Consider the following 23,943-nt stretch of genomic DNA (forward strand, 5'->3'; position numbering starts at 1 on the left):
GAGGGAGCTCAGAGAGGTTCTGGCGGGTCCACTTAAAGATTTGTTCAATAAATCCCTAGAGATGGAAGAGGTTCTATGGTTTTGGAGAAGAGCAGATGTAGTTCCTCTTCACAAAAGTGGTCACAGAGATGAAGTAGGAAACTACAGGCCATTAAGCCTCACTTTGGTTATTGGAAAAATAATGAAAGTGTTGCTGAAGGGGAGGAGTGAAATTCTAAGAATCTATTGGGTTACAAGATCCAAGACAACATGGCTTTACTAAAGGTAAATCGTGCCAAATGAATGATTGAGTTCTTTGACTAGGTGACCAGAGAATTAGATTGCTAGATTGCTAGATATAATTTACTTAGATTTCAGCAAAGCCTTTGACGTGGTTTCTTATAGGAGGCTCTTGAACAAACTTGACTGGATGAAGTTAAGACCCAAAATAGTGAACTGGATTAGAAACTGGTTGACGGACAGACATCAGAGGGTGGTGGTTAATGGAATCTGCTCGGAGGAAGTAAGGGTGAGTAGTGGAGTGTCTCAAGGATTGTTGCTGGGGTCAATTCTGTTTAACATGTTTGTGAGTGATATTGCCGAAGGGTTAGAAGGAAAGGTTTGCCCTTTTTGCAGATGATACCAAGAAGTGAACACCCAATTTTACCTTTGCAACACTAATGAAGAATTAAATAAGCTGTGTTACAAAACTTTTTGCCCTGATGCAGTGTTTGGAGAAATATGCAAGTCGGCTGATGAATACTGGAGAGCAATTTGAGATAAATGTTCAAAATGTCTTAATTAGCTTTTGAAATAAAAAAATTATTGGAAAAATTAGAGGATGACATTATTCTAAATTGGAATCTTGAGCTGATGAGGAAGCTAGTGGCCGAAATGAAGTATCAGCAGTAAAATATCTTAACCACCTGAGTGCCACTTCTGAAGGCTCTTTAAACAAGTTATTTGGATTAATGAATTGACAAAGAGTTTTTGAGCTGGTTAGAGGATGTAATTTTTGATATCTATATTATAGTGACCAAGTTTATAGGATTTAATGAATGGTTAGCCATGCTGTCTTCCACACTACAGTAGGCTAGCAAACTAGACTAGGGAAAAAAAGGAAGCCAAGAACCTGTGTTTATATAATGCCTGTTGAATTCTGCTGTATGAGATTCACCATAATGGCTGTACCTGGCTCTAACGACCAGCAGTTGGTGTTTTGGTTGGGAGGGCACACCTTAGCTGTGGAGTAGATGTTGTCCATCTCACTCATGATTGTGTTGAGCTGGAAACAGGAAAACAACAAAATTCACATTTACATTCATCCTTCATTACAAATGCCAGTGTTCAATGCCCCATTAAACAGTTCCAGTTGCTTCCAGCCTTCTCAACCACCAAGGTCCTTCCCCCAACCATTTCCACTGAATACTGGTCCCCTTACCCATTCTATTTCAATGAATACCAGTCCCCTTACCCACTCCATTCCAGTGAGTATCTGCCCCTTACTCACTCCATTCCAATGAATTCCAGCTCCTTTACCTACTCCATTCCAGTGAGTACCACCTGCCCCTTACCCCTTCTATTCCAGTGAATTCCAGCTCCATTACCTATTCCATTCCAGTGAGTACCACTCTCTTTATACACTCCATTTCAGTGAGCGCCTGCCCCCTTACCTCACACCATTCCAGTGAATTCCAAAAATTACAAAGACTAGGGGACACTTGAAGTTACAGGGAAATATTTTTAAAACCAATAGGAGGAAATTTTTTTTCACTGAAAATAGTTAAGCTCTGGAACGCTTTGCCAGATGTTGTGGTAAGAGTGGATAGCATAGCTGGTTTTAAGAAAGGTATGGAAAAGTTCCTGGAGGAAAAGTCCATAGTCTGTTATTGAGAAAGACATGGGGGAAACCACTGCTTTTCCTGGATCGGTAGCATGGAATATTGCTACTCCTTGGGTTTTGGCCAGGTACTAGTGACCTGGATTGACCACCAGGAGAACGGGCTACTGAGCTTGATGGACCATTGTTCTGACCCAATAAGGCTATTCTTATGTTCTTTGCCTATTCCATTCCATTCCAGTGAGTACTACTACCCACTCCATTCCAGTGAGCGCCTGCCCCCTTACTCACTCCATTCAAGTGAATTCCAGCCCCTTTACCTACTCTATTCCAGTGAGTACCTGCCTGCTTACCTATCTTCACGGTTTGAACTATATGGGATAAAAAAAAGTCTACTTGAAGAATCAAATTTCTTTGCCTATCCTACACTAAAATATTGCCGTTATAAAAGATTTCTTGATAAAATGTTTGCATTTTGGCCAGGCAAATTGAACAATTGGTTAAGTACAATAATTTCCCAGACTCAGTCTTATTACACCTTTTGAAAATCTATGAAAAAAACATATCTTTTTGAAACATTTGTAAATTAAATGTCGATTATACTCTGTATTCTCTAAGAATGTATTGTCACTGAACTGTTCAGTCTCTCTTGAATGTGAACTGCCTAGAACTAAATGGTATGGCGGCATACAAAAATAAAGTGTATTAATTATTATTATTACTCACTCTATTCCAGTGAATTACAGCTCCTTTACCTGCTCCATTCCAGTGAGTGACTGACCCTTACCCACTCAGTTCCAGCGAGTACAAGCCCATTGGCACACTCTATTCCAGTAAGTACCAGTCCTCTCAGCCACCCAGTTCCTCAGCACATTTCTTGGACAGCTCTGGAACCTTGCCGGAGGAAACTCTGGCATAGAGTACTTTCTATATCATGGAGCATTTCCCAAAATCCTTTTTCTTTAGAATAAGCTTCCTGAAGCACAGATCTTGTTATGACTGTCTGATATCTATATTTTATATTGTTTTCTCAGTAGTATTTTGTTATTAAAAAAAAGAATTGACCGATATAGTTTCTTTTTGAAATATGAGACTTACCCTATCCTTTGAGGTCTTTCCACCACTATTTTCCCTTTTATTACTCATCATCAAATACTTAAAGGGTATTAACGTAGAACAAAATCTTTTCCAGAGAAAGGAAAATGGTAAAACCAGAGGACATAATTTGAGGTTGAGGGGTGGTAGATTCAGGGGCAATGTTAGGAAATTCTACTTTACGGAGAGGGTGGTGGATGCCTGGAATGCGCTCCCGAGAGAGGTGGTGGAGAGTAAAACTGTGACTGAGTTCAAAGAAGCGTGGGATGAACACAGAAGATTTAGAATCAGAAAATAATATTAAAGATTGAACTAGGCCAGTTACTGGGCAGACTTGTACGGTCTGTGTCTGTGCATGGCCGTTTGGAGGAGGATGGGCAGGGGAGGGTGGCTGGGAGGCTGGGAGGGTGTAGATGGGCTGGAGTAAGTCTTAACAGAGATTTCGGCAGTTGGAACCCAAGCACAGTACCGGGTAAAGCTTTGGATTCTTGCCCAGAAATAGCTAAGAAGAAAAAAAAAAAAATAATAATAATTTAAATTGAATCAGGTTGGGCAGACTGGATGGACCATTCGGGTCTTTATCTGCCGTCATCTACTATGTTACTATGTTACTATTTCTCCAATGGTAAACCACCACAATACTGCCCTCATGTGGCAGAGATAGCTTGATGCAGTTCAGCTAGACTAAATGGAAAAGCTTCCCTGGAATTGCATTTGACGACTCAGGTTACAGTTGCATTCCCAGCTCTGGTCAGCTCAAGAAACAAGTGATCAAGTGGCAGCACTTAACAATAGGCAATGCAAACCCACAAGAGATCAGGATTGCTTTAAATAAGGAAGAGCTATTAGAGATATGTGCAGGGGAGAAAACCCTGATATTTTGGATCCTTGGTTTAATAACACCCAAAAGATATGCGTAATCTTTTCAGGGAGGCTCTTACATTAGTTTCCAGTCATTGCTCCCTGCAAGGAAAAACGGAAACAATTTTTTTTGTCTCTACATTTCCTTTCAAGCCATTTTAAACAGCCCAGCAACTTAAGCAAAGTGTAGAAACCCGATTAGCAAGTGAATGAGATTCAGTAGAGCTTACATGAGTGATATAAAACCCATATAAAAGCTTTAATAATTGCCTTTCTCAAGGATGACAGACTTTCAGAGCACATTCTTTTTTTCAGTTATGCAAACCTGAATCTAAGAACAAGATTGTAACAGAGTAAAGTGTTAGAGAGGGAGAAAAACAGATGCGGTTCACAGACAGAAAAGAAAAAGGAGAAAACAGTGATGAGAAAAACTTGCAGCTGATAGAGAAAGAGTAGACCATATGGAAAAATCAGGGAAGAAGCAGGGGAAAGAAAGCTAAGGAATGGATTGAGGAAGGAGAAGAATGAGATAGAGAGAGAGAAAGGAGAAAAAAGGCCAAAGAGAAAAGAAACGCATATCATAGTTTCCCAAATGTCAAGCATGCTGTTGTTTTTAAAAGGGCTTATAGACCTAAGTGCCTGAGAGTTTGGAGAAGTGTATCTCTAATGATGGAGTCTCGGATCACACTCACTTCTTCTCGCTGAGTCAGGGGGAGATTGGAGGGTCCCAGGATTCGGATGGAGCTAATGATTTTCTTCAGCTCAGGGTCTTGGAAGTTTTGAAAGACGGTGTCAAAGAGCTTTTTGGCTTCCTTGCCCCAAACTTCTGCAAAATCCTGTTCCTCCAAAGATGCATTGATCTGAAAGAAACAGAAGCCATTGAAAGAGGGACTTCAGATCTGCTACAAGCTGTTTGATATATACTGGTGTAAACCAGCAACCACACTCAGAAAACAATTCACAACTGTGCAATTTACGAGGTAAATAGTTTAATTATGTTTTTACTTTTTGCATATCTTATCATTACTAACAGCTGGGGCAAATAACGAATACCAGGGTCAGTCATTAACTTGCACCTGCCCCATCCTCCATATCATCCTCCCTTTTCTGTGCATTTCTTTATTCTATTTTCTGCATATCTGTGGTATCTATTAAAGAATGACACGGTGGCGGTTTACCCGCGGCCACCGCATTTTAGCCGCGGGTCACCCGCCGAAAACGGGGAAGAAAACTAGCAGTCGCTGCGGCGACGGGGACAAGGCCATTCACCGCCCGCGGGGCGGTGAATGGTCTTGTCCCCCGCAGTGAGGCATGAAGGATCGCGCAGTCCCCGCAGCTCACACCCGCCCGCCCAATCGATTCCAGTGTCCAGCCAGCTCTCTCCCCTCTCCTCACCCCAGTCCGCAGATCCTCCTCCTCGGCGACCCGCACGCTACCAGAGAACCGCGCACACCCGCCGCTGCTCAGCCTCGATCTTCTGCTCTGACGCAACCGGAAACAGGAAGTTGCAGCAGAGCAGAAGATCGAACACTGAGCAGCCGCGCGTGTGCGGCTCCCTGGGAAAGCGCGCAGGTTGCCGAAAAAGAAAACCCACAAACCAAGGTGAGGAGAAGGGAGAGAGCCGGCCAAACACCAGGATCGACCGGGCAGGCAGGTAGTGGCCGCGGGGACCGTGCGATCGCTAGTGTTCCCGGCTCAAATTGGAAGGAGGGAGTGAAAGGAAAAAGGCTTATATGGATGCAGCGGGGACGGTGACGGGGCGGTGAATGGGATGGCAGTGGCGGTGACGGGGCGGTGAAAGGGATGGCGGTGACGGTGACGGGGCGGTGAAGGGATCGGCGGTGACGGGGCGGTGCAGAGGATGGTGGGCCGGTGACGGGGCGGTGACGGGGACAGATTTTTTCCCCGTGTCATTCTCTAGTATCTATCAGGAACAGAAAAGAGCATATCTTCCTAATGGTAGAATAAGCAGGAGGCCAGATCATAACGCTTCAGGAAGGATTGTAGCATCATTGTGCGCCCAATGGTATAGGCGGAGTTTGGGGAGAGGGATAAGAAGCGATCAGGTTATATTAGTATTTGGGACATGGGGGAACCATTCAGTCCCAGCACTTGGAGCATTTGGGGGTGCGGCCTACAGCTGCCCAATGGCTCTTCTGCAAATGTCAGCATTCTCTATTCCCGGATATTATATAGGTTCTTAATTTTATCCGACGACAACCTTGGCCCATAGCTGAGACTCCCCGCTTAGATGCTATTTATTTTAATTAGGGTTCCCAGAGAAAACCTGGACATGCCCTCTTTTTAGAAGACCGTCCAGGTACCCAGACAGACTTTCCCAAACCCAGCAGTTTGTCCGGGTTTTGGAAAGGACTAACAAACTCCGGCCGCATCTGGAGGACCTCTGAGCACGCACAGATGATATCACATAAATCTGCACATGCTCCAGGCTCGCCAGATGCTGCCGGAACTCGTCGGGAAAGAAGAGAAGAGGCAAAACTGGGCGGGGCTGGGGTGGAATGGTGTGGGGCCAGAGGTGGAACAGGACGGGGCCATGTGTCAGGGTTTTAGAGGCCCAAAATATGGTAAACCCTAATTTTAGTATTTATACACTGCTTATAGACTAAGCAATTTACATTCATGTACTCAAGTATTTCTCCCGAACTGTCCTGGTAGACTCGCAATCTGGCTAAATTCCTAGGGCAATGGTATGTTAATTTTTGGTTTGTTTGTTTTTTTTCTCTATTTTCTTCGCCCTTCCTTGTGTTTTTACCCCCTTTATGTTTTTCTGAATGAGATAATTGTAACTTTTTTCCCTTTTCCCTTTTATATCATGTCTGTCACTAAGCCACATGTATAAAGAAACCTTATAAATATCCTGACTTTTTACTTGTGTCTTAATAATATTTGTTTTCTAAAATGCTGTTTTAAAATGGTCTGTTTCCCCATAAGTTGTTTTTAAAATTGTTCATCGCTTAGAATGTTTTATATAAGCGATTTATCAAATAATAAACTTGAATTTGAACTTGAACTTAAGTGACTTGTTCAAGATCACAAGGAGCAGTGCTGGGCTTGAACCTGCAATCTATGGGTGCTGAGATTACAGCCCTAACTACTAGGCCACTCCCACTCCAAAAAGGTAGAGAAGTGCTCTGGAGAAGCTTGAAGGGCAAATTAACCGGCACTACTAGAAAGAGAGACCCTTAAACAGTTGCCATTGTTAGGTGATCTTGCAAAGTTGTGAGGAGAGGCCTAGTGGTAGAGCTGCTGCCTCAATACCCTGAGGTTGTGGGATCAATTCCCAATGCTGTTCCTTGTGACCCTGGGCAAGTCACTTAATCCCCAGGTACAAAATATGTGCCTGTACATCTGTAAGCTGCTTTGAATGTGTAACCACAAAAAGGCCCATCCCCCTAATTCCGCCCAAAGTAGCCTCCTCATTAAGCTTTTTATCTGGACATATACAAACTGAAGCTTGCCACACTATGACCCCATTTCCTGTTGAAAAGTACGTTTGGCTTGCTTGCAAGGGCCTGTCATTCAATGATCCCTCTTTGAAAGGGCCTGTAAACCAACTGAGTCAACTTCTTCCTCAACACATACACACAAATACGGGTAATCAAAACAAATACTGTGCAGGAAGACTTTTTTATTCCTGTTGTGTCAACTGGGGAGTCCAGACTACAGCAGAGGAAGTCAGTAGGGACATGGCAGAAGGATACAAAATCCTTTTGCATGTAAATAGGTTGCCTAAATGTTTAAATTACGACCTTTCTGGCAAGTTCTGACTTAAAATGGAAAGAGTGTACACATAAACACATGATACAGACAGATTCCATTCGTACTACTTACATTGCAGTATTCCACATTTCGTGGGTATTTGCTGTCAGGGCTAAAGGTTATTTGTAAACAAATGAGCTTGTCACTGAGCCAGTCTAGCTTAATTTATAATCATGCCCTTGAAAAAAAAAAAAAAAAAAAGAGGGCGAGGGCTTCAGTAAACGTATCATTAGCAGCAAATTCAGACATTTGTTTTCCCTATTCATAAAAATAAAAGAGCAAATGGAAAACCCAGGTCATGGTTTTGGAAGAAGGGACCAGTGTGGTCCTGAAAGCTCGTGATGTACCCACATATTCATCACTCTTATAAAGGTCCAAAAAAAAGATGTCACCAGCTCCAGAAACTCAAGATTTCAGTCTTCAGCGCACTAGCTAGTCAAGCCCCAAGAGATGAAGTAGCGACATCTGGTTGACAATTTGTCATGAAATGCTTTTGCACAGAGAAGCAACTTTTTAGCGTGAAGTCCTTTTTTAAGTGCTCTTCAGCTCAACGGAAGGTTCCATCCATTTATTTGTCTGTCTGCTTGAAGGCACAATAACGTCCGTGAAGTCAGATCCATGTTTAGCATCCAATGGAGAATGCATAGGATGGACCTAGAGTCTCCCCTAAAGCTCTGTTGAAAATGACTGCGATTCAGAGGTGCCAAAATAGAAATACCATATTTTTCGCTCCATAAGAGGCACTTTTTTTTCCACCCAAAAGTGGGTGGAAATCTTGGTGCGTCTTATGTAGTGAAGATACAAAATTTGTACCCCTGTAGCATTGTAAAACACCCCCCCCCCGTCGCCGCCCCTTTTCAAAACACCCCCACCTCTCAGCACCACCTGTTTAAAACAACCATCTGCCTGCCTGCCCGCCCGTCTCCGGTACCTTTTTTAAATACCTGGTGGTTCAGCATGTATCCCTCACTCGCTAGATGGCTCTCATACTCAGCGGCGCATAGGTCAGGAGCGCAGTGGTCAGGAGCAAGCTTTACAAGCTTTACATGCGGGGTTGAGCTCCCTCCTGCCAGTATTGTCGGGGGGGAGGGGGTTCAGGGGCCTGTGCCTCAGCAGGAGGGATTGGGCTTCCTCTTGCCGGTATTGTCCGAGGGGGGGGGGATTCTTCGCAGGCTTGCACCTCGGCAGGAGGGTTTGGGCTCCCTCCTGCCAGTATTGTTGGGGGAAGGTTTCAGGGGCTTGGGCTCCCTCCCTGCTGGTATTGTTGGGGGGAGGGTTCGCGGGCTTGCGCCTTAGCAGGAGGGCTTGGGCTCCCTCCTGCTGGTTTTGTCAGGGTTCGGGGGGGTGGATCGCGATCGCGTTAGGAGAGATTGGGCATGTCTCCTGCTGCAGTTCGCGGCAGTTCGGGGGGATCTCGATCGCGGCAGGGGAGATTAGGCATCTCTCCTGCCACGATCGTTGCGGGGGGGGGGGGGGGAGTGGACAGGTTTCTGGGGCTGCTGAGCTGATTGTGGCAGCTGCGATCAGCTCAGCGGCCCCTATTCGGAACTTATACCTGTTTTGGCTCAGTCTAAGTCAAAACATATATGCTCTGACTGGACAACCTTGTTAAACTTTTGGTTATACTTGCTGTACAACTAAGTCTAGGTCGGCCCACCCCCCGCCCTTTCCCCTCCTCTATAAACATCTCTTTTCATTCTAGGCATTCTTAGGCCTTTGCCTAAGCTGCTTTTAGATACATCTAAAACCAGCTTTGATTATCGGTACTTGGACGATCTGTCTTTTGGATTTAGGCCTCTTTTGGAATGAGTTTTTGTTTTTATTTATGAGCCCCACAGTCCAGTGATTATTTTTTTCCTTCTGTCAGAAAAATATGGAATGGAAAAGGTGGGAAATTGCTGGACTAAGGGCCTCTTCTTTCAAACTTAGCGTCGGGAGCTACACTGGCCATTCAGCGCAGCGCAGTTTGATAGAAGAGGCGCTAAGCATACAGCCCTCGATGGAGACTGCCCCAACTTTTTTGGTTGGGTTGAGAACTTGTCAGCGGCCCGTCTTAATTGTAAGGTTGTTTCTATGTTTTATTTGACTTTTGGTGCTCTTAACTTTATATATTTGGTCTATGGTAACATTTATTTATTTATTTTTTTAATGGTTTTAATTTTGCATGTTTTGAGTTTTCATAATTTTACACTAACATGGTTTTTAAAAAAATATGTTTATTAACAGTTCTTATAGCCCTGATGCAGCTACCAACTGGAAGGGGTGAAACATGGTCTGCCAGACTATTGTCGATTTTAAGTGTAGTTTCTTAATAAATATATATTGAAAGGACTTTCCCATCTGATCTGTTGCTTCTTTTTTAACCACATTGAATCACACTAAGCACCATTCTATTGGCGTTGATATTTTTGGTACTATATATAGAATTTAGGGGAATATGTCGTCAAGGTTCAGCAGGTCTGCAAAGGTCCAGACTAAACTCCTCCTTTACGAACGCGTAGCGCGGGTTTTAGCACTGGCAGCAGTGGCAACCGCTCCGACGCTCCAAGAATTCCTATGAGCGTCGGAGCAGTTACCGCCGCTGCCAGTGCTAAAACCCGCACTAGGCGTTCGTAAAGGAGGGGGGGGGGGTAAGTGATCCAGCACAAGAGGCCCAAAGTCACGAGCCCAGCAATTTCTGGCACTATATTTGCTACCCTTTGTTTGTCGATGGCTAGTGACTCTAAACTGCTTGTCTATAGTTTGCAGAATTCCAGGAATTTTGTGCAACCAATAAGACATGGTCCTGCAACTTCATAATTCACACACTTGCTCTCCTTTTTCTACCAACTGGAGACATTTTTAAAGCTTGTATAGATTTTCTTTGGATTTATTTTCTAAATGCATCTGCTGAGCACTTGAGTTGGTCACCAGCTCACAGATCCAAGGTGAATTTTGCTATGTTCTAGTCCTAGTTGTATTTCGCTATCCCTTCCTTCCCTATGTTCCTTAACCCTTTCAGGACCAAGGGACATATTTGTCCCATAACTTTAAAATCCTATAAATTTTGATTGGGATAGTCTACAGTTCTAAATTTGATATGTACGGATTCCATATGATACTGCCTTTATGTAAACAAACTGGTTCCGACATTCATTCATTAGCGTCGTTGCCAGATTGACGAGAAGATTCACTTGCCACACTGTCCATAAGCCAGAAGTTTGATTTTTTTTAAAAAAAATAATGATATTTCACAAAAAAAAACAATTTTTTGGCATCCGCAAGCCCTTTTTACCATAAAAATGTCGTCAAAACCACAAAAATTGGCCTACGATCCTTATGGTCCTGAAAGGGTTAAACGATGTCTTAGTTTTTAACCCAATGTTACTATTTAAAGTTCGTATTGTATTGTTTATTTTGTATTTTTTTTAATGAAAGTATTTTAAATTGTTCATCGCTTTGAAATTTGACTAAGCGATCAATCAAGAGATATATGAAACTTGAAACTTGAAACTTAAGGTGCCTTGTTGGGTGCCCTACAAAGAACAATTGCTGTGGGGTTATACAGAAAAAAAAATCCAATTTAGTTTTAGTGGTGGACTATCAGCTGATTTCCCAAAGAAAGATGTCTTGCAACCCATATTAGCTTCATTTTAGAATTTAACACTGCATGGCTAGGCTGGAGACGGCAGGCCTGAGTTACTACTTACAGCTCCAAAAGTTTAAGGTTTCCTAGTAACCTTTTATTTCTAATCCTGTCAAGGTTTGAGTTGTGAGTGTTCCTGACTTTGGCAATGTCTGAGTTTCTATGTAAACACTGGAGCCCTTTTACTAAAGTGTTAAGCCCCAACATGTTTTTAGCGTGTGATAAAAGGCTTATCAATTATTATTTTTTTTTCTCTCTCTCTCTTTCCCTTATCTTTTTCTTATATACTCTTTATACGCAGTTCCAATACTTGGAGCTTTTCTTACTGTTTTGCTCCTCTACAATCAAATATAGATTTGTAGTTTCTTTATACAGAAAGCTCTATTTTGTTTCTATGTACTTGAACTGCTTCCTGTATCTTTCAAAATACTTAATAAAAATTATTGAACTGGGGGCGACCTTTTACTTGCGACATCCATGTAAATGTGTTATTAATTATCATTCTCATAAATATGTTTTCTTTGAGCCATCTCAACTGACAACCTTTCTCTCAACTGCATCTCTGGAGAAAGAAAGTGCTTAGTTTAAGAAAGGGTGCTTTAATCTCATTCAACTAGTTATTGCTTGGTTTAAATATAATTACTTTGATTCATCTATTACCCCTCTTGGATCTGATTGAGGACTTGAGTAGAAATTTATGCTTATATTTGATATTCTTTTATATATCTTTTCAATTGTATTAATTTCATGCTGAATTTCCTTTCTGTACAAGTTTTATGCTTGATTATATTGAAAAATTCAATAAATATTAAATAATAAAAAAAAAAAATTATTGAACTGAAAAAAAAAAAAAAAGGCTTATCACAAAATGGGTTAGTATTTGGCAGTTATTTGCCAGTTTGCATGCACTAATCATGCATTATCTTTAAAAAAATATTTATGGGAGGGGGCTTTCTCCATCTTAGCACATTTGCATTTGTGTTCACTAACTGGTTAAGAACATAAAAATAGCCATGTTGGGGCAGACCAATGGTCCATCTAGTCCAGTATCCTGTTTCCAACAGTGGTCAATCCAGGTCGCAAGTACCTGGCAGAAACCCAAATAGTAGCAATATTCCATGCTACCAATCCGAGGTAAACAGTTGCTTCTCCCTTGTTTGTCTCAACAGCAAACTCTGGACTTTTCCTCCAGGAACTTGGCCAAACAGCTTTTCAACCCAGCTATGCTAACCACTGTTACTATATCCTCTGACAACAAGTTCCAGATCTAACTATTCTTCGAGTGAAAATAATGCAGACTTAATAGGAAAAAAAGCACTTAGGCCAGATTTTATAAACAGCGCCTGAAATTAGGCGCCTAAACTGGCGCAAGTAGCCAATCTAGGTGCTTATCTTAATTATTTAAAAAGCTTAATCAGTGCCAATAATGAGCTTATAACTGGCAAAATTTAAATTAATTGGGTAGTAGGAGCCTAACTTGGAAGGTGCCTCTGAATTTCAGGTAGGTAGTTTTTAAAATCTTACATGGTATCTTTGATCCGTTGGTCCCTCTAGCTTTAAATTCTTTGAGATCTTGAAATTGCAGAACTATCCATGTATTTAAACTTTCTTTTCCCACTGTAAAAGGTGCCAGATCTATCCGTAAAATTGTTCATTCCTTCGCCTATTTATTAAGAGCAATTTGGAACCACCTCCCTTCTCAAATAAGATCCTGTCTATCCTTTCAAGTTTTTCAATCCTGAAAACTACTCGGTTTCAGCATTTTCTAGCCGATAAGTTTCCACAAGGTCAATCCTGTTAACCGAGTCGAGCCTTGTTTCTCAAGGCATTAGCCTCACCTACAGTGGTGTTATGCGTTGTACAGTGCCTCCATAGGCGTGATTCTGGTGCCTTGTAATTTGGTTTAAAAATTATTTTTTTACGGTATTTTGCACTTACACACCAGTAGTTGCACCTATGTTAAGGTGCCGTTTATAGTCCGAGTCTTGGTGTAGATCTTAATGGCTCTATGTACTGAATCTGGCCCTTAGTGTGTAATCACAAGTGGCCATACTCATGGACATATCATGGTTGTCCCAGCAAGCAATGGGCACGTAAGCATGCCAACTTATGCCAGCCATTGACCTGGCTTCAGCACTCATGCCTAACTTTTGGCAAATCAAATTGCATTTGTACTAGTATTTTATTGCACTGGCATTCTAGGTTTGGCACTATGGCCCCATTCTGGAGCCTTCATATGGTGCCACGTTATACAAGTGGTACCTTTAGTTTTCAGGAGAAAGTTAGGGTCTGGGTTTGTAATCTCAGAGTGACTTTGAAGGTTTTTAGAATTTCTTACAAGACTGGCATATTTCTTTCCAAAGTTTTCAGCACAGATATCAGAGTGCTTACGTGCTCTTTTCTGACTGTGTACAGGGGAGGAAATTCATGGTGACTCTGGTGTATCATGAAAAGCTGGCTGATGGGAATGTCTTCTTATATACATGATCAGCATGTAATTTACTTTGTGAAATGTTACCATTAGGGCATCTGTTTCTTTGATCCATTATTCCCCCTGTGTTTTGTTTTATAGGTTAAGATATTTTTTATCTTTGTTTTTCATAAAAGATATTTACCTTTTTATTCTGAAATCCTAACACCCCCCCCCCCCTCTCACACACACACACAAATTATCTTTAGACAAAACAGAAGGAGAACTGGAAAAAGGATTCCAACAGGATGCCACAACACTCAGAGTTTTGTAATCAGGTGTTTTCATGAATGAAGGTAGTACTGCAGCTCTAAAATATTCAGATATTGGACTGTGTGACATAGCCAACAATGGCCACAGATTAAATAAATCTAGCACCGAGCATTGCCATGAGGAGGGATCTGAGCTCGATTCTTATGAAGGAGTTTATGGCTGGATTTAGAGTCCATAAGAACATAAGAAATGCCTCCGCTGGGTCAGACCTGAGGTCCATCGCGCCCAGCAGTCCGCTCACGCGGCGGCCCATCAGGTCCAGGACCTGTGCAGTAATCTTTTATCTATACCCCTCTATCCCCTTTTCCAGCAGGAAATTGTCCAATCCTTTCTTAAACCCCAGTACCGTTCGCTGCCCTATAACGTCCTCTGGAAGCGTATTCCAGGTGTCCACCACACGTTGGGTAAAGAAGAACTTCCTAGCATTCGTATTGAATCTGTCCCCTTTCAACTTTTCCGAATGCCCTCTTGTTCTTTTATTTTTTGAAAGTTTGAAGAATCTGTCCCTCTCTACTCTCTCTATGCCCTTCATGATCTTGTAAGTCTCTATCATATCCCCTCTAAGTCTCCTCTTCTCCAGGGAAAAGAGACCCAGTTTCTCCAATCTCTCAGCATATGAAAGGCTTTCCATCCCCTTTATCAGTCGTGTCGCTCTCCTCTGAATTCTCTCGAGTAACACCATATCCTTCTTAAGGTATGGTGACCAATACTGGACGCAGTACTCAAGATGCGGACGCACCATTGCCCGGTAGTTCTGGATGGCACAAATGAAGCCTCATGACACCACAGTCCCAGCCTGACCTTGTCTGGGCTAGAAGGAAAGGGGAAAGGAGGAAATATCTGGCCCAATAAAAAGATCTGTACAGGCAGTCCTCGAGTTACAAACGCCCCACTTAAGTACGACTCACACTTAACATGGTCGCAGTTTTCATTTGATTTCACTTCTGGTGCGCTCCTGAAATGAAGTCAGGCTGAAGACGATGTCGGAGGAATGTTGCCGTCACTGTTGAGAGCTAATTAATGGATAAACTTATTTTATCCATAGTTTACCTGCTCTAGGCCACTCAGTATTTTGTAAACCTGTATCATGTCTGCCCTCAGCCATCTCCTCTCCACTGTGTGCCTGCATAGCAAGCGAGCTTAGACATGTGGGAAGTATTTCCTTATACCGATATCATTTATTGTGATAAAGCTGTGAATTTCTATGCTGACAAATGCAGACATAGAAGGGGACTGTGCAGTATTTCCAGTGGCATAGACTCCTACACACTTCCGCAGCAGATTCAAGAATGATGCATGGCCACATTAAGAACAGTGTGTGGTTGTGCATGCTGTACCTTAGAGGGAACACTGAGGACAGTTGGCCCTTTTCTCAGCTGGGAACAGAGGTAAGCAGCAAGAATCTTAAAATCTGCAAGTTCTGAGTTACATACAAATCCAATTTAAGAACAGATGAAAAAACTTAACTCTTTCCTAACCCGGGGACGGCCTGCATTGTAGTCCCTTTTCCTGTTGTGTGTATGGTGTTTTACGAAAGTGCCTATTCTGTATTACATTTATTGTGTGGGATTCATCAATTTGAACATGTTACTTCACGTTTCATCTCCATGTATTGGTTGACTATGGAATTTCAGATGAGGTATAAATTGTTTTTGATAGTGTATTTGAGCTTGAATCAGTCATCACCCAAGTATCTACAAGACTGTGTAAAGCCAGATTACTGTGCTCTGCAGGTTATTTTGACCCAGTCATTTCCTGTCATAAAATTTACATTTTGAAAGATTAAGAAAGTGCATATTTTCTTGTGCCAGGCCAAATTAGTAGAACAAGCTACCGGGATATCTTCAACAGCAGAAAGAAGTGTCAGTTTAAGAAACTGTTGAAGGGTCATCTTTTTCTGTCCGATGAAATACGCCTCTAATATTTGAACTGTGGTGTGGCGAAGCCTAAACAGAAACTGAAAACTTGTGTGATGTTAATCCTCAAGTGAATGCAAACCAAAACCCAAGGGAATTTATATCTGGGTGACGCTGTGAACAACTTCAACTAGAGATATGGGGGGGAAGGGAAGGGGGGGTGCACACATGGAGGGGAGAAAAGGGAAGAGGCAGGGGGGCAGAAAGGAGGAGAGTTGATAGCTTCGGGAATCATGCCACACAGTCATTTAAAAGTATATAAGGAAGTGAAGCTGTGGTGTGGTATGGTGAAAACTACACAGAAAGTAAAAACTGAAACATTGTGTGATGTTAATCAAGTGAATGTTCCTCAAGGGAATTTATATCCGGGCAACACCGGGTGATCAGCTAGTATCAAAATAAATTAAAACTTGACAATTGAAACCTTGATTTAACTAAGCTAAAAAGGAAAGTCATGCAGGTTTCCCAGCTAAGAGTTTTTGGCCCCTCTAAAGCAGCTACATAGGTAGTTGGTTTTCAGCCTGGGCTGTTTTCAGAGCTCCCTAGAACCTCAGATAAATATTGTGCTGGCGTAAGCCAGTAGTGTAAGCTACATCTGGAATACTGTGTGATGTTCAGCAGCCCTAACTGAAAGATGAGAGTGCTTCAGAACAAAGGATAACATAAGAACATAAGAAATGCCTCCACCGAATCAGACCATTGGTCCATCCAGTTCGGTGGCCCGCACACGCGGAGGCCAATCCAGGTGTTCCCTGTTTACGTCCTAGGTGTTCCCTGATGAAGACCCTGTTTTCCCGTATCCCTCAACAGAATGGTGCAAAGCTGTACAAAGAGACTCAAGGTGTACCTGCAGGAAGGAAGGATAGAAACATTCAAACCAGGACTGTACCGAGCTATTATTAAATAGAAAAAAACAGAGAAAAATAAAAGCAGATAAGGAGAACTATACGGCCTATGCGGTCTGACTATCCATGTCATCTACTCCTCCCTTAGAGATCCTACGTACTTATCCCAAAATCGCTTGAACTCAGAGACAATCTTCATCTCCACCACCTTCACTGAGAGGCTGTTGCACCCTATATGATGGGTTGAGAGCAATTTTTGTGCCTCTCCTTTTATTCTGAAGCCTTTCCCCCTCCACATACAGACCTATCTTTGAACAGCAAAGGAAGATGACCGAAAAGGACACCCAGCAGCTCAGAATACTATAAAACTTTAAGAGTGTTACGGTCAACTGATCAACATCTATTAGTGGTTCCATCGTTGAAAGTTATAGGTACTCGACGACATTCTATTTTTTCAGTTGAGGCTCCTCTAGCCTGGAACGTCTTGCCAATTTATTTAAGAGAAGAAATAATTTTAGATAAATTTAAGAGCAAACTTAAGGGATTTCTTTTTAAAGATGCTTTTAGTGATTAACTGATTTTATACATTTTATATTGAATCTTTTTTGCACCTCTCCCTACTGTTTTTATCCTTAAATGTTTCTTTTATATTGAATTGTATTTCTTCCCATTACCTTACCTATTGTCATCACGTATGTTTATTGTTTTATTGTATATGTTTAGTCATGTTACGTGTTTTAGGCTATTTTGATTTGTTTTAAGTTGTTCTAAATATGTATTTTTACCCTAAATCTGTAATTGATGATGTACATCGCCTAGAACCTGGACTAGGCGATTAATCAAATCTTATAATAAACTTGGAAACTTGGAATACTAGAATCAGATATTTTGAAGAATTAACACTGGCTTTTACAAAGCTGTGGTAGAGGGTTCTACTGCGAACCAGTGAGGTAAATGTTCAGATGCTCATAGGAATTCTTGTGGTATTTCAAAGAAAACAGATAAATGCTTATCGGGGAAAAACTTTCTACACTCCAACATCACAGTAATTGACAAGTAATGACAGAAAATGTTAATGGTGAACATAGGGGCCCTCAGTGTGGGGTAATTAGCTCTGAACAGGGGGTACAAAGACCCACTCAATTGCTTACAAAAACCTTAGGCAAAAAAGTCCACATTTTTAGCCACACACCATCATCGGGTGCCTCTATTGTGTGCTCCTACAGTGAATGAACCTCATACCAAAATAGTGATAAATAATATCAAATCAATCAATAAATGAGAAAGTTTTTACCCCCCCCCCATCCCGTGAGCCCAACGGAAAAAAACTCACAGCGGCCACATTCACTAAAGTTCATCAAAAGGCGCTGCATAGAAATCCAGTCTCAGTGAGGTCATCGCTCTGCTTTAAGAGTTCCTTTTCTGGAGCTGAAGGGCCGATGGCCAATAGACGTCCCGATAGAATTCCTGTGAGCATCACGGCATTTACCTCGCTGGCCCAGGGTAGAAACCTCTACCGCAGTTTTGTAAAAGGAGGTCTAAGTTAGTACTGCAGATTTAAGACTTATAGATGCGGAACTAGCTTAACAGTAGTGGCCAGAGAAGAAATAAATCTAACCCAGGGACAACCCTGGGGACTTAGAGCGGACATGATAGAAACCTTCAAAATCCTAAAGGGCATAGAGAAAGTGAATAAGGACAGATTCTTCAAACTGTGGGGAGCCACAAGCACTAGGGGTCACTCGGAGAAATTGAAAGGGGACAGGTTTAGAACAAATGCTAGGAAGTTCTTTTTTACCCAGAGGGTGGTGGGCACATGGAACAAGCTTCCGGAGGAGGTGATAAGCCAGAACTCTGTACAGGGGTTCAAGGAAGGTTTGGATAGGTTCCTGGAGGATAAGGGGATAGAGGGGTACAGATAGAACTTGAGGTAGGTTATAGAAGTGGTCAGAAACCACTTCACAGGTCGCAGACCTGATGGGCCACCGCGGGAGCGGACTGCTGGGCGGGATGGACCTCTGGTCTGACCCAGTGGAGGCAACTTCTTATGTTCTTAACCCAGTATCTGTGCACCAACATTTCAAAGTGATTAGGGCTAAATGCAATACAAATTACCTCTTCCTAGACACAATGAAGAGTTTGCTAAGTACCCACTGGGATCCACGGAGCTGGCCCCTTACTTATACCCAGTGACCCAGTGAAAGGGAGAGAGGCGCAGATGCAATATAAAGAATCCTTCACTGTGGCCCAAATTCTACAAATAACATCTAAAGTTAGGTGCCTAGATTGGCAGGCCTAGTTGATCCAGGCGCCCTAATTTAATTTTTTTAATTGGCACTGACAATTGAAAGTGCCATTAAAATCCATTTGAAAACGCTACAAACTCCATTTCTAAGGCTGCAGCTTATCATAACCTTTAAGAAAATCCTCTAATTCAGTGTTCTTCAACCTTTTTACAGCAATGGACCGGCTGAAATAAAAGAATTGTTTTGTGGACTGGCAAACTACTAAGACTGAAATTTAAAAAAACCATCTCCGCCCCATCCCCGCAACTCAGTCCCCGTCCCGTCCCCATGAACTCGGTCCCCGTCTCCATCCCGTGTACAGGGAGTGGGGAAAGAGAGAGGTCCATGGTCCATCTCTCCCACTCCTTCTACTGCCATATCCAACATTTTTCCCTCTCTCAAGAAGGCACTCTAAAATTAAAAAGGGACAAATTCCATACAAACGTAAAGAAGTTTTTCTTCACCCAGAGAGTGGTGGAAAACTGGAACGCTCTTCTGGAGGCTGTTATAGGGGGAAAACATCCTCCAAGAATTCAAGACAACGTTTGACAAGTTCCTGCTAAACCAGAACGTTCGCAGGTAAAGTTAGCAGTGATTTCTAGCATGCTAACCAGTTAACTAACTGCATAAAGTGAGGACTGCAAAAAGACTGTGCTAACTCTGGCCCCCTTTTACAAAGCCTTGCAGCCGAGAGCCACGCAGCAAATGCCCCGACACCTGTTCAATTCCTATGGGCATCGGAGCATTTACTGTGCTGGACCGCACTGCTGGCTTTTGTAAAAGAGGGGGCTTATGCACTAAAGTTTACCAGGCACTGATCTGAATATTGGCCGTGCCCAGTTAACTTCCGGGTAACCACTAATACCTAGATATTCAATGCCAGGAGCCACACATGCCCCTGTGTTGAAGGGTTAGTTCACCCCGTGGCTGTGAGCAGCTTCAACACGGCATACTACAGTGAAATGAATGATGCATCATCTGCAGTGCGGCTTTCGAGTTACTGTAAGACGATGTTCTCTGTGCAGGGCCCTATTTGTTGGAATAAGCTTCCTTTGGAACTTAGACAGGCCTCTTCTGTGTCATGCTTTAGGAAGGTATATTTCTGTGTACCTATAGCAGTGAGGAAACTGCAAAGAGTTATTTCTCAGTCCAAATATGGAAGGGTGGGAAGTTATTAAGCTGCTGGGACTTTTATTTTATGCGATGAGATGCTGTTTTATGTTTTCATATGTTATTAATGTGAGGTTACAATTTGTTATTCGTATGTTCATGATTTTGGATGTTTTATTGTAATCCACATAAAATTGTGGGATATGCGGAATATAAATTTTTAAAATAAATGAACATCAGGCTATGCCTTTTGCTGGTGCCCTCACAGATTAGCACTGAGGTGTTCTGCTGGCACTTATATTCATAAATGTTAATATACTTACTTGCTCAGATGACATGTGAATGTGGGTGTCCTTTATAGAGGCAGTTGTCAAAGAGTCTAAATAGCAGGGGTGCTTTCAACATACAGATGTGAGAAAATTTCTGCTGCTTATCTTTGAACATTAACAAGTGCCAGTCAGGTTAAAAATATCTGCGTACTTTGGGCTGCTCTTGTGTGGGTGGCTAAGTGTGTTGGGGAGGGGGGGTGTGCAGAATAGCGAAACAACAAAAAATTGTGGAACAGAAGATCGGACGTGCGTCCAAATAACAATGATCTTAAAAACAATTCGCAGAGGGCCAGATTCACTAAACTTACCAATCCTGTAACGATCGTCGCTAAACCGGTTTGACTGGTTTTGCAATCGTTCGTGTTCCCTGACCCGATTCACAAAACTGATGCCCGATGTGTTTCTCCGAGCACTCACCCAATCTCCGATCCGAGTATGCCAATGAGGGGATTTGCCACGCAAAAGTAGGCAGCGATCGAATCACAAACCAGAAGAAGAAATACCAGTTGGGTTTGCCGATCCGAAAAAGAGCAACTACTGAGAACCAGTCGCTCACTATCCTTGCCAACTCTTCTGCCCTGAAATATCAGTATCGAGGTTACAATCCCGCATAAAATAACTATTAATATCTATAGATATGCATAAGAACTCATTCATGTGTTATATGCTGTATCATGTGCGCATTGCGAGCACGTGTATTTAAATCGCATGTTTAAAGCGTGTTGAAGTTATGTTCAAGTTTCAAGTTTCAAGTTTATTAAATTATTTGATTAAACGCTTTTCCAAATACAAAGCGTTTTACATAAAATAAAATCAGAATTTAAAGAAAACACACTTATACATAATATATTACTAAACGATAGATGCTTGTAGTCTGTGTACACAAAAAAATATAAGGCACGGTGGCGGTCACAAATCTTTCCTTTTTAAAAATTACCGACTAGTAGGGCCACCCCTAGTAATCTGCATCCAACTCTCCTTATGGATTCAATGGTCGTGTGTATATGATGTAATGTAATGTAATTTATTTCTTATATACCGCTACATCCGTTAGGTTCTAAGCGGTTTACAGAAAATATACATTAAGATTAGAAATAGGAAAGGTACTTGAAAAATGTCACAGGGTCGCATCGTCTGCTTCACGGCACAAGAAGCTGCTGAGCATTCGACGTGCGCCAATGACGTGCGCGAATAAACCAAGCCCACAAACTGTGCAGTAAAGGGCGAAGTACAAGCACATGCGTACATTGCATCAAGAACCAACAAGAATATGCTGCGCATGCGTTTTGATCGCTCTTACAGCGATCCATCGGATTGCTGTAGGGCGTGCGTCCGATCAGATCATTTGCATGTAAACTTGGCAAAAATCAGCCAGAGAATCGGCCAAGAGCGATCCCATCGGTAAGTTTAGTGAATCGGGCCCATAGGGTGTATACAATCAAAAGTGACCCACAAGGTAAAAAACAAATAATGTTTAAAATACAAATGACCCAACACGGGCCGTGTTTCGCCAAAATAAAAATGACTTCTTCAGAGGTCTTATTGGGGTCCTTGGCTGTCTTAAATATAAAAAATATAAGTTACAAAAAAAAATCCAAGTAGTTAACAGGCTATAAACAAACTGCACAGCACACAAGCTTACAATGGCTAAAAAAAAGGCTAAAACAAAAAGGCTAAAAAAACTGCAGATGTACTCACTGGAGGAGCGAAGAGAGAGGGGGGACATGATTGAGACCTTTAAGTATATCACGGGGCGTATAGAGGTGAAAGATGATATCTTCAGTCTTACAGGGCCCTCGATAACCAGAGGACACTCGCTGAAGATCAGGGGAGGGAAATTTCAAGGTGATGCTAGGAAGTACTTCTTCACCGAAAGGGTGGTCGATCATTGGAACGAGCTGCCTCAGCAGGTGATTGAGGCCAACAGCGTGTCAGATTTTAAGAGAAAATGGGATATTCACGTGGGATCTATAGGGGAATAAAAGTCAGGGAGTGGGTCAATGGTGTGGGCAGACTCGATGGGCTATAGCCCTTTTCTGCCGTCAATTTCTATGTTTCTCTGTAATGTAGATTTCAAAAATTAAATGAATGCATGCTATTTCCTCTCCCCCTACCTCCTTCCAGGAGAGCCTCTTACTCCAGTGACTCATGGGACAGAGTCAGCATGGGTTCAGTTATGGGAGGTCTTGCCTCCCCAATTTGCTGCATTTCTTTGAAGGTGTAAATAAACATATTGATAAAAGTGAACCAGCTGGTGTAGTGTATCTGGATTTTCAGAAAGCTTTCAACAATGCTCCTCATGAGAGGCTCCCAAGAAAATCAAAGAGTTATGGGATAGGAGGCAATCTTTTGTTGTGGATTTGGAATTCTTAGGTCTAACGATCAGCATTTACTTACAGCTCCCCCTCTCAAGATTATCAATACGCGCCGACAATACATCTTCTCTTAACTGCTCCACAACTGTGAAATTCTCTCCCTAGTCACTTAAGGGAAGAACACGTTAGACCAATTTAAGAGTAAGTTGAAATGCTTTCTTTTTAAATATAAAACTGCAGATCCGTACAAGACGTAGGCAAAATTTATTGTGACAAAATAATTATATGCAAACCCTTTTACCAATCAAGGGACCCGACACGGTCCGTGTTTCGGACAAACCTTCGTCAGGGGTCCATGGTAAAAAAAGGATAACAAAAAAAGTCACAAAAAATTGTAGAGTAGCAGCATAGTATAAGCGACGCCAAGATTCACCAACTACAATGAACCGTCTCTTATACTTTGCTGCTACTCTACAATTTTTTGTGACTTTTTTTGTTATCCTTTTTTTACCATGGACCCCTGACGAAGGTTTGTCCGAAACACGGACCGTGTCGGGTCCCTTGATTGGTAAAAGGGTTTGCATATAATTATTTTGTCACAATAAATTTTGCCTACGTCTTGTACGGATCTGCAGTTTTGTTTTGTTTGCTCTCGGTTGGTTTTAGGTTGGGACCTCCCTTTTCTCCTTGTTTTGTTTCTTTTTAAATATGCCTTACTGCTAGCACTCTTGTCTTGAATCACTCCTTAGGATCTGCCCTGCAACCTTCTTTCTTATAATGTCACCCTCCTATTTGTCCATTCCCTTTTTGTCTTATTTTCTTTAAAATATTGCACTTCTTTCCCTCTTCCCTCACTATGCGCAAGTGTTGTTTGTGGATATATATGGCATGTTTTGTCCCCCTGAAGATGGTATGGTTTTTAGCTATGTACATTGCTTTGAAGTTTGATTAAGCGATCCATCAAATCTTAAATAAACTTGGAAACTTGGTAAATAGTAGAGTGCCGAATGGATCTGTACTGGGGCCGGTGCTATTTAAAACAATCTGGAAATTGGAGTGTGTGGCTCAGTGGTTAGAGCTATAGCCCCAGCACCCTGGGTTCAAATCCTGCACTGCTCCTTGTAACCCTAGGCAAGTCACTTAATCCCCCAGTGTGAGCCCACCTGAATAATTTGCAATCCGCATAGAATTGTAGGATATACAGAATATAAATAATGAAA

General features: G+C 42.1%; 1 protein-coding gene across 1 annotated transcript in view; it reads right to left on the minus strand.

Annotated features, from left to right (window-relative positions):
• Positions 1–23,943, minus strand: part of ACE (angiotensin I converting enzyme) — a 103,103-nt gene that overhangs the window by 66,966 nt on the left and 12,194 nt on the right. Inside the window, exons 2-3 of the mRNA XM_033919050.1 lie at positions 4,468–4,635; positions 1,171–1,264 (exon numbers count right to left, since the gene is read on the minus strand). Coding sequence (XP_033774941.1) covers positions 1,171–1,264; positions 4,468–4,635 — 262 coding nt within the window. The remainder of the gene's footprint in view (positions 1–1,170; positions 1,265–4,467; positions 4,636–23,943) is intronic.

This window comes from Geotrypetes seraphini, chromosome 13, assembly GCF_902459505.1.
Source record: "Geotrypetes seraphini chromosome 13, aGeoSer1.1, whole genome shotgun sequence".
NCBI classification, from domain to species: domain Eukaryota; kingdom Metazoa; phylum Chordata; class Amphibia; order Gymnophiona; family Dermophiidae; genus Geotrypetes; species Geotrypetes seraphini.